This window comes from Crocuta crocuta, unplaced genomic scaffold (assembly GCF_008692635.1).
Source record: "Crocuta crocuta isolate KB4526 unplaced genomic scaffold, BGI_CrCroc_1.0 scaffold267, whole genome shotgun sequence".
Lineage (NCBI taxonomy): Eukaryota > Metazoa > Chordata > Mammalia > Carnivora > Hyaenidae > Crocuta > Crocuta crocuta.
This window is the reverse complement of record NW_027531899.1, coordinates 834,977-845,973: the sequence shown is the minus strand read 5'-3', so window position 1 is coordinate 845,973 and position 10,997 is coordinate 834,977. Positions and strand designations below refer to the sequence as shown.

The following is a 10,997-nucleotide window of genomic DNA, read 5'->3' as shown; positions in this document are numbered from 1 at the left end:
GGCAGGGTGGGGGGGGAGGGTGGCGGGACCCTGGCCGCTGCAGCTCACCAGCATCGTCCAGTCTGGCGTCGTCGGGGGGACCAAGCCCAGCGCCCGCCTCTTCCCGCTGGAGCTGAGGCCCTGCGGCGGCGGGCGCTTTAAACGTGCCTGCACGCATGCGCGCCGAGCGCGCCTCCCCGGCGCAGGTGCAGGGGCAATGGCGAACGGCCCCTCCAAGCCTAAGGTCAGGCAGCTGGAGTCAGATCCTCTCCCCGCTAACTGTATGATCAGAAACAGCCCCTGCGGAGCCTCCCTCTCCTCAGCTGCGAAGTAGGGATTGTTCCCAAACGTCTAAGTGGCCACACTGGACTGGCGCGGCCACGTCCTCGCTGTTCCGGGGTCCCCGCCGCCTGTGGTCAGTTACCCCCTTTCAGCCAGACGAGATGCTGTGCGCACCCAAGTGAGGTCACAGCCTGCCTCTGTTCAGAACTCCGTCGTGTCTCCCATCTCAATGTGAAAGCCCACGAGGCCCTCTAGTTTCCTCCCCACCATCGCCACGCACCTTTGAGCCCATTTCCCACCCCCCTCCCCACCCCCACTCGTGCGTCCTGCCACACCGGCCTCCTGGCTCCTTCTCGCCCACACAAGGCACGCGCCTACCCCGGCACCTCGGCACTGGCTGTTTCCTTTGCCCGAAATGCTCTTCCCTCAGAGATCCCTCATTTAAGGTGTTTACTCAGATGTTGCCTCCTCTGTGAAAAAGGCTGTCCTGAGAATTTCCTCGCCCCACTCGTTGCACTTCTTCTCCCGTGAGCACTCACTGCCTCGTCTTATTTATTCTCTCCCGACGAGGATGTGAACGCCATGAGGGCAAGGCTTGCCTTCTGTCTTGTTTTGTTTTGACTGCCGTATTCCCAGTGCCTAGAACAGGGGCATGTCCTCAAGAAATAGTTGTTGGATGAGTGAGTGAACAGGCTGAATATAATTCACAGACGGTGGCTTGCAAGGGCCTGAGGAGGTGATATGGGAGTGAAACCTGAAAGACAAGGAGCCAGGAATGCAAGGGCGGGGGNGTACGGAATTTTCTAAGTGGTGGCAACAATAGCATGAGCAAAGGCACTGAGGCAGGAAAGAGATGGCTATTTTCAGGCACTGGGAGGGCAGAAAGGCTGGAAAAGTGAGCGGAGAGAGGATTGTGAGATGCTGAACCAGCAGCTTCCTGTCAGGCTTACAATAAAACCCAAACTCCATACCTTGCCCACAAGACCCCTTCGCCCACTGTTACCTCTCTAACCGCATTTCCTTCCCCACCCCCCTCCGTTCCTTTTGACGCACCCCCGGCCTCTTCACGTTCCCCAAACACACCAGGCACCCGCCTGCCCCAGGGCCTTTGTGCTGGTTGTTCCCTTTGCCTGAACACTTGGGGCAAAATCTAGGTATTAACATTTTCAGAGTAGCTCTACACAAGACTAATTACAAAGGGCGCATAGTAACCTTACAGCGGAGAGATGTGACAGACCCCACCTTGAGCAAGGGACCAAAGTCACCACCAGTCATGGGACAGGATCTCATGTACCTCTTGAGAGGCTGCACCGAGAAGGGCACATGTTTCTGAAAATCCCCGTCAAAGGTAGCTTAAATAGGACCGTAAGGAATCTCTCCGTGGGGGACACTCTGTAAAATGACTGCCCGGCAAGCGAATGCAACATGGGAGTCATTAATCAGGTGATTTTTATTTGGGTGTGACCATTAGTCAAATTTGATAAAGATCTGAGAGAAGAGGGTTGTTTCAATATTAACTTCCTGACCTTGATAACTGAACTGTGCCAGAGCATGTTCTCATGTAAGAGAATGTTCTTGTTTTAGGGCGGATATGTAAATATGAAGGGGGAGAAGGAGGGAATAAACATAAAATGTCACGGGAACCTGTGTGAAGGGTAGATGAGAATTCTTTGTACCTTTTTTTTTTTTTAAGTAGGCTTCATGTCCAGTGTGGGAGCCCACCGCAGGGTCTGAACTCATGATACTGAGATCAAGACCTGAGGTGAGATTGAATCAGACACTTAACCGACTGAGCCACCCAGGTGCCCCTGCATTTTTTAAAAATATTTTTGACACAGAGAGGGGCGCCTAGGTGGCTTAGTTGGTTAAGCGTCCGACTTTCACTTAGCTCATGATCTCGCGGTTCGTGGGTTCGAGCCCTGTGTCGGGCTCTGTGCTGACTGCCAGCTCAGAGCCTGGAGCCTGTTTCAGTCTGTGACTCCCTCTCTCTCTGACTCTCCCCTGCTCACGCTGTCTCTCTCTCTCTCCTAGAAATAAAAAAAAAACAACATAAAAAAAAATAAAAATATTTTTGAGACAGAGAGAGAGGGAGGGAGAGAGGGAAGAAGACACAGCACGAGCAGGGGAGGGGCAGGGAGAGAGGAAAACACAGAATCTCAAGCAGGCTCCAGGCTCTGAGCTGTCAGCACAGAGTCCAATGCAGGGCTGGAACCCATGAACTGTGAGATCATGACCTGAAGTCAGACACTCAACCAACTGAGCCAACCAGGCGCCCCATAAATAAATAAGTTTCAAGCAGATTTATGGGAAGTTGCCAAGATAGAAGAGTTCCCCCTACACCCCATACCTAGTTTCCCTCAACACCTTAGTGTTGTCATGTGAACCAATAGATACCATCCTAATCACCTATCAAGAGCACTTCCTGCCAACATAAGATGCCCTGTCGACGTTGACCTTGGTCGCCTGCCTGATACAGTGTTTCTCAGATTTCTTCACTGAGAAGTTGCTCCCCGTCTTTCTATACCGTCCACTTTGGAAGTCACTTTGCAGCCCACCCGTAAGGAGTGGGGGATATGCTCCCCCTCCTTGAAGGCACAGCACCTATAGAAATTCTACAGAAATGACCTGGAATTCCATTCACACACGTCCATTTGCACCATTTACCATCTATCCTCAAGCGAACTTGTTTACTGTGTACTCTGGGTATAAGCCAGCACTATGCTATTTCTTTCTTCTTCTTTTTTTTTAATGTTTTCTTCATTTCTGAGAGAGGGAGAGAGTGTGAGCAGGGGACGATCAGAGAGAGAGGGCGACACAGAATCTGAAGCAGGCTCCATCCAGGCTCTGAGCTGTCAGCACAGAGCCCGACGCGGGGCTCGAACCCACGAACTGTGAGATAATGACCTGAGATGAAGTCGGACGCTCAACCGACAACTGAGCCACCCAGACGCCCCTATGCGATTTCTTTTGTTGCTCAAAGTACTTTCTACTCTGCCCAGTGGGAGTACTTTCCATTGGCTCCTGGGTGCCTTCACATATTCCTAAGAGTAAGGCTCTGCTTTGCTGTTTTTTTAAGTTTATCTATTTGAGAGAGACAGAGACAGCATGAGTGGGGGAGGGGCAGAGAAAGAGAGAGAGAGAGAGAGACAGAGAATCCCAAGCAGGCTCCTTGCTGTCAGCACGGCCAGATTTGGGGCTTGAACTCACAAACTTCAAGATCACGACCTGAGCTGAAAACAAGAGTCAGACGCTTAACCGAGTGAGCAGGTCCTTAGCTTGGGGCCCTACAAGATGCTCCAGGCCTAGAATCATTTTAGTACAATTTCTAAAAGTGTTCTACCAGCCTACAGTTACTTAAAAAATAAAGTTAAAAATCCATAAATCACCACACATTTTTTGGAAAACTATCAGACACATATTAAAATACAGCCACCATGGGGCACCTGGGTGGCTCAGTCGGTTAAGCGTCCGACTTCAGCTCAGGTAATGATCTCATGGTTCGTGGGTTCGAGCCCCGCGTCGGGCTCTGTGCTGACAGCTCGGAGCCTGGAACCTGCCTCAGATTCTGTGTCTCCCTCTCTCTCTGACCCTCCCCTGCTCATGCTCGCTCTTTCATAAATAAAACATTGAAAAAAATAAAAATACAGCCACCCTGGAATGTGGGCCACAGAAGTGCCGGAAAGCTGGATCATTAAGGTCTATTATGGCACTGTCAGTATCAGCAAAACATCTGGAGACAGATGTCTTGTCAACTCAGGGTGGGGTCTGGATTGGGTGAGGCACACCCGCCTCACGGAAGGGACCCTCATGAAGCAAGGTCCCCAAGATGCAGAGACAGGGAGGCCCTCATCTCACCAGTGACCAGGCCACCCTTGTAATGTAGGCGCGTCGGGAAGATGTGGCAGGTGTAGCCGGGGTCTTGGCATTAGTAACCGGGACAACACAGCACAAAAGGGAGAGACCCTTCTCGTGATGCCAACGAGTGCGCCAGGAAGGGCTCGCAGGGCCTGGGCTCTTCATGGACTTTCGCTTTTTCCTCCTCATACTTCGGTCTTGCTTGCATTATTTGCACACACACAGACACGCGCGCATGCGCACGACAGAAGACAGATTAATCTACTCAAAATTAAATTTTTCCAACTGGTAAAATTTTATTATGAAACCTCTTCCACCTGAAACTCCCTTTGGAAAAAGTTCTACAGAAGGAAGCACCACTATGTCTGGGGTCTATGTTCGCCCGAGGGAAGGGATTCGCTAGCCTGTGGGCCCTGAGTCAGGGACCCGGGACTGCCAGGTGGCCTAGCGGCCTGAGGTAGGCTCAGGATTCCCTTGGGGGGGGGGAGGGGGACGATGTGAGAAGGAACTGGCGCCGGCCACCTCCAGGGCCTTGACTGGAGGGAAAAGTAGGCCGTTCTGGAGAAGCTCCTCTGCTGCTGGCCCGAGACCGCCAGGACACGCTTTTGTAATTAGATAAATAATAAAGTCCGTGTGAAGACCCAGCCACGCCTTCCTGGGGTCTAAACCGGCCCTGACCTCTCTCTGCTACCCTCCCTCAAGATCTCAAGGACTCCGAGCATGCGGAGCAGCCCTAACACGTTCCAGCAAAATCACCCGAGCCGGGGTAGCCCTGGTTCCCAGGCGCGGGAAGAGCGGCTCAAACATGGGCACCGCAGGATAGAGGGGACAACTGTCAGGATCCTAGAGCTGGGAGGGCTGTGACCAAACCGGAGGCACCCACCTCGATTCCCATCCGCACGCCGAGGATTCTGTGTTGGAACTGGGGGGCCTCCGGGCTCCCCGGTTTGGCTAAGTGGGGAGAAGGGGACCGCATGCGATGCCCAGCCCTGGGACTCAAGGGCCACGTGAACGGTGCCCGCTCCCGCACTTGCACCCCCCGAGCTCAGGGGCGCCTGGCACGCCCTCCTTGTTCAGAGCCAGCCGACCACCCCACCATCCCTCCACCCCCCACCTCTCCACCTGGGAGTTTCAGAAGACGGGGAATGGTCTCTACCCGCCAGACTNTCAGCCGCCCCCACCCGCAGCGGCGCCCACACGGAGGCCTGCAGCCGAGGGGAGCACAGCTCCAGAGGGCCAGGCCCTGCCACAGGGCACAGGTCCTGGGGGCGGGTCAGTGGGGTCGGGCTCCGCAGGCAAGTAACGGCCCAGGGCGGTGGGCCCCGGTCTGAAATGAGTCTTTATTGCTTGTACCGTACAAATGGGAGGAATGGGGAAGGCCGGTGGGGAGGACAGCGAATTGTCAGATAAACGACATACGCACACAGAAAGGAAAAGGACCCCCCACCCACCCAAACCAACCCTCACCCCACCCTAGGATGTCTCTCTCCAAACTACCCAGTACAGGAGGTGGGGTGGGGAGATCAAAACCACAACTAAATTCCACACACCGAGAGATGTTGGGGGTGGGGTGGGAGGGAGACTGGGTCACAAATGGACCGCAGGCGTGGCCCTCCTGCTGCGCCAGCACCCTCCCCCCCCTAAGGGGATGAGATGCTCGGGCCCGGGGACAGGGCCCAAGCCCACACGCACCACACACTCAAGGCCGGGACACGCTTGCCCTCATGCACGCATACCCCACACGCACGCACACGCACACACACGCACCCATGTGCATCCACATCCTGGACGCACAGGGACACCCACAAACACACATGGCCTGAGGCACGCGCCCCCATGCCCACAGCACGGACACACGTTCACCTTAAGGCTGCAGAACGTGGGGCCCGGAAAGGGGGAGGCAGAAAGGGGCCCTGGAGCCTCCCTTCTCAGAGGCCCCCACCCCACCCCCTCTTTGACCCCAGGCCACGGGGCCCAATACTGTCTCGGTGCGAGATGTGTAACAGCCGGGGCTGGCACCCCTCCGCCCCAGGCGGAAAGAAGGGCGCGATCCCAGCCCCCATCCTTGGAAAGGGCTGGGGCTGGGCCCGGGGCGCAGCGGGACTTAAGGGCAGCCGGAAGGAAGCCCTGGTAAGGCACAGGACTGGGCGGCGGGGAGGCCGGGCCCCAAATGTTCCTCCTGCCTCATCCACAGGGTCAGGAGAGCAGCTTGAGGCTGGGGAAGGCGGGGCGAGGAGGCAGTGCCCATCCCCCAACCACACGGGGGAGCCCCGGACCCCCCATCTGGCACCTTCCGAAGGCCCCTGCCTGTCCCTGGACGTTATTGCTTCTCTGCCCCTGTGGGATGAGGGGCTGGGCTGCCCGAGCCAGGCCGCTCTGAGCCTGACACCAGGGCACGGAAGGCAGCACCAGGGCACTGTCCGCGGGGCGGTGTGTCCCACGAAGTGTCCCACGAGGTGTCCCACGAGAAGGCGGCCTCTGACAGAGGTGGACTGCCTGCAGGCGTCTGGCCAGAAATCCAGGCAGGCCGCACAGCTCCACGCTTTGCCACACACTAGGGCTCGTGTTGATTAAAAACTGGAATCCCTCCAACCGCCCACAGGCCTGGTCCTGGGGCAGGCAGCGGGGAGTCTCCCAAAGCCTGGTCTGGGGACAGAGGTGAGGACAGGCCGGAATCCTGGAGGCAGGGCCGCTGGGACCGCTGAGGTGAGTTTGGCAGAGGGCTGAAGAAAAAACTGGAAATGTGGGTGAGCGGGTGAGGGATGGGGATGCAAACAAAAAAAGGCAAAAATAAAAAGTTTAAAAACAGGAGAAAAGCCCCCAGGCGGCGATGGCAGCCGTGCGTGTCCTGCGGCGGTGGTGGCGGCAGGCGGCTCTGCTCACTCCCGGATGCTGGCCGAGTACGAGAACTGGGGGAAGTGGGTCCGCTGGTCCAGTTCGAGGGAGCCCAGGCTGTCATCTGTGGGGGGCGGTGGGAAGTGGATTGGGGAGAACGGACCCACAGGCGGCCCGGCGCCCTGACCCCGACCCCGGGAGCAGGCAAGGGGACACGGGGGCCCGGGAAAGGGTGCAGGTGGCGAGAGCCCCCAGCCGGTGGGCCATCGGTGAGACCCACCCCCCCGCCTCTGGCACCACACTCTGGTCTAGCCTAGGCCCTTGGCCCCTGCCCTGGCTGCTGCTGATCACCCCCCACACCCCCGGTCCAGCCTCCACGCACAGCCAGGGACTTCAGAGAGCCCAGGTGAGACCCTGCACAAAACCTCTCCGTAGCTTCCCAGGAAGCAAGTCCCCTCTGCTCCAGCCTCTGCAACACTCTGTGCTGGGCTCTCATTCCCAAGTGCCATTACTTCTGCCAGGAAATCTCCTCCTCCAGGAAGCCCACTGCTGACTTGCAGGCCAGGTCAGGCATTTCCTCTGGATTTCCCCAGTCCATGGGCTTCTATACCCTCCACCTGACCACTCTGGGCTGTCACCCCGCCAGGCCTGAAGCTCCCTCAAGGCAGGGCCCAGGCCCATCTCAGTCACTGCTGTCCCTGGCACAGCCCAGCACCGGGTGGGTGAGGGCAAGAACTCAAACAAGCTGTAGAATCAGCGAACCCATCCAGCCCCAAAGACCCGGGAAATTTGGAAATACAATTATGAATGTGCCATCCCAACACCGACCACTTCCTGTATCTCCTGCCCAGACCCGCCCCCTCTCCCCCCAGCTCTGGGATGTGCCACGGCCAGTGGCTCCTGGTAACCCTCACTGGGTCTAAAGGTCCACAAGCCCTTTGAGCCAACTGCAGGCAAACTGCCTGGACATGGGACAGGACCTATGAGCTTCCTCCCTGGAACAGGGGGTCGAGGGCAGACCCATCCCTCCGCACCCAGCCAGGCCCCCTGGGGGAAGGCTGCAGACAACTCACAGCGGTCCGGGGGTGTGATTGTGATGGACTGGGCAGTGAACTCGTCGTCAAAGTACCTTGTGTCAACCTCAGAGGTGACCTGAGGTTTAAAGGGCGGCAGGAGCTGCGGAGGGAAGGAGCCCAGACTCAGGACTCTGGGGACGGGAGGCCTGGGCGGAGATCACCCTCGAGCGACACTCAGGAGCAGGTGGGCGTGGGGCTCACCTTTTTCTGTACCACGTCCTGCCAGTTGACGCTGAGGAAGAACCTGTGCTCCATGACCTCCCTGGCATCGCTGGGCCCCCCGCCGAGCCTGGGCAGAGACGGCCATGAGCACCCGCCTCCCGGGCCAGCAGCTTCTGGGAGGCAGGCCTTCCATGCAGACCCTGCGTGGCCTCTAGTGATTCTGTCCTGGCCACAGACCGCCACTCAGCACAGGAGGAAACCGAGGCTCAGGGAGGGGGCTCACAGGCCCCAGGTCAGAGCCAGGGGATCCCAACCCAGAACAGGAGCTGAGCAGGTGGGCTTGGCCACCCTCGGCCGGGCTCAGGGCTGCCGTGGCCCTCGGCATCCCCAAAGAACGAGGCAGTGTGGGCAGGGTGCTAAGGATGGGCCCGGCCCCAAGACACTCCTCCCCAGGTGCCCGCTGTGGGGACCAGCGGAGGTGCAGTGGGGATGACACACAGGTGTGCGCCTGTGGGCTCGGCCCTCTCCGGCAGGGACAGTGCAACAGGGAGCACTGGGCTGAGCAGGACAGACTCCAGCCCTCACCTCTGCTTTGGGTCCTTTTTAAGCAGCCCAGCGAGCAGGGACTTGGCCTCGGGGCTGAGGGTGCGCGGGAAGCGGATCTCCTCCATGAGGATGAGCTCGAAGAGGCGCTCGTGGTCCTGGTTGTAGAAGGGCAGGCGGCCGCACATCATCTCGTACATGACCACGCCCAGCCCCCACCAGTCCACCGCGCGGCCATAGTCGTTGTCCTCCAGCACCTGGGTGGGGAGGGGCAGTGAGGGGCCAGGCCCACAGCCGCCGGGCCACGGGGCTGACGGGGACCCAGGGAGGGACATGGTGCTGCCCGTGGCTCCGGAGAATCTAGGGAACCGGAGCTGGCCCTCATGGGGTCTGCACTGGGCAACCACATGGGTCCAAGAGCCCCTCTTCCCCTGGCTGCGCGCGCACCCCCGGAACCCCAGGCCAGGCACCTCGGGTGCCAGGTACTCGGGCGTCCCACAGAAGGTTTTCATGGTGGCCCCGTCGCTGATGCCCTCTTTGCACAGTCCAAAATCCGTGATCTTGATGTGGCCATCTTTGTCCAGCATGAGGTTTTCCAGCTGTAGGAGAAGCCAATGGGTGAGGGACACGTCCTCCCAAGGCCACTGCTCCTGAACCCCACACACCCTGGCCATTCCCGGGGGGCAGCTGTGGCCCAGGGTGGTAGCCGTCGTGCCAGGGGCTCCAGGGCAGACACCGGGCACACCCCGGGACAAAGGCAAGCCCTTGAAGCTCAGAGGGAAAAAGCCAGGCAGAGAGAGACGGTGGCGGGGCCCTGGCCACGGCCCCCCACACTGCGGGCTGCAGCTTCCCCACTCTGCACGCGAGCAACGCAGGCTTTCTTTCTCCACTTCTTTTAAGCAGGCTCCGTGCCCAACGCGGGGCTTAAACGCACAACCCCAAGGTCAAGAGTCACACGCTCTACTGACTGAGCCAGCCAGGCACTCCTCTTCTCCTTTTAATCAAACTTAACACAAATGGGCAATTTAGTGCACTTCTGTGTAAGCTCGACTCGGCCAAGGGAGAACATTACCAAGACCCCCTAGGACCCTCTACAGGCCTCTTCCCTGTTAGTAACCATCCCCCAGCTGAGGAAGAACTCTACTCCTTTGCTCTTCTTCAGTGTCCGCACCTAAGTATGCACCTAAACAACACAGATGTGCTTCCCCTCAGCACGTGCCGACTGGCCTCCGACGGTGCACACCTGGGTCGCCTCCAGCTCGGGGCTGGTGTGAACAGCGCTGCCGGCAGCGTGCACGGCCACACTCAGTTCCTAGGGCACAAACCTAGGGCAGAATGGCTGGCTCCCGCATCTGCTCAGCTTGTGTGGATTCGGCCAAACTACGTCCTGTGGTGCTTGTGCTAATGTTACCTCCCCCTCGTTCCCCAGAGGGGCGTGTTCACCAGAGGCTCGGAGAGGCCCGTGGGACCGCTGGGTGTGGGACGGCCAGCCGGGCCTAGCAGGATGCGGGAACACCCAACCGACAGAGCCGCCCGAGGGGGAAGCGTGGGCCTGCGGGCCGAGGCCCGGCCTCCCCGTGTGAGCCCCGCAGGTGCCACGGGCCTGGAGGCGACCGCACACTCACCTTGATGTCGCGGTACACCACGTCCCGCGAGTGCAGATACTCCAGGGCAGAGACGATCTCTGCGCCATAGAAGCGGGCCCGCTCCTCCGTGAAGACGCGCTCCCGGGACAGATGGAAAAATAGCTGCCAGGAGGGAGGAGCAGAAAGTCAGATACTGGCCCAGAGGAGCAAGAGCTGGAAGCCTGCCCCCTGGCCCCCAACACCCAGCCCAGGGACACAGTGACACATACTCCATGCACCTGCGAGGGACAGTGAGAAGAATGAAGTGAGAGACAGTGAGCAGGGAAGAACTCACGTGAGTAAACTGAGTGAGGCACGAAGGACGGTTGGGAGACGCCAAGGGGAGAGTACGCGGGGACAGCATGAGGGACAGGTGAGGGACAGCAAGAAAGCACAGGAACATGAGTCATGAGCAAGTGACAATAGCTGTGGGACAGATGAAGCCAACAGTGAGGAGCCAGTGAGTGACACCTACATGCAGAAAACAGGCTGTGGGGGAGGAGGAACACAGTGACGGCGAGCGGCAGACTCTTCCCGTCAGGAGAACATGGGGAGGGGGGAGGCGGAGCGCTGGCAGGCCCTGCCCCACACACGCTTTCTTGGCAGCTGTTGAGAACGCCCTTGCAGCGTGTCGGCCCCC

General features: G+C 58.7%; 2 protein-coding genes across 2 annotated transcripts in view; both read right to left on the bottom strand.

Annotated features, from left to right (window-relative positions):
• CCNP (cyclin P) overlaps window positions 1-157 on the bottom strand; it is a 4,094-nt gene extending 3,937 nt beyond the window's left edge. The window contains exon 1 of the mRNA XM_077773620.1: window positions 30-157. Coding sequence (XP_077629746.1) covers window positions 30-157 — 128 coding nt within the window. The remainder of the gene's footprint in view (window positions 1-29) is intronic.
• Window positions 158-6,910: 6,753 nt separating this feature from the next.
• The window catches only part of AKT2 (AKT serine/threonine kinase 2), a 48,033-nt gene continuing 43,946 nt past the window's right edge, over window positions 6,911-10,997 (bottom strand). The window contains exons 9-14 of the mRNA XM_077773946.1: window positions 10,358-10,480; window positions 9,203-9,331; window positions 8,775-8,989; window positions 8,229-8,316; window positions 8,025-8,127; window positions 6,911-7,075 (exon numbers count right to left, since the gene is read on the bottom strand). Coding sequence (XP_077630072.1) covers window positions 6,996-7,075; window positions 8,025-8,127; window positions 8,229-8,316; window positions 8,775-8,989; window positions 9,203-9,331; window positions 10,358-10,480 — 738 coding nt within the window. The 3' untranslated portion in view covers window positions 6,911-6,995. The remainder of the gene's footprint in view (window positions 7,076-8,024; window positions 8,128-8,228; window positions 8,317-8,774; window positions 8,990-9,202; window positions 9,332-10,357; window positions 10,481-10,997) is intronic.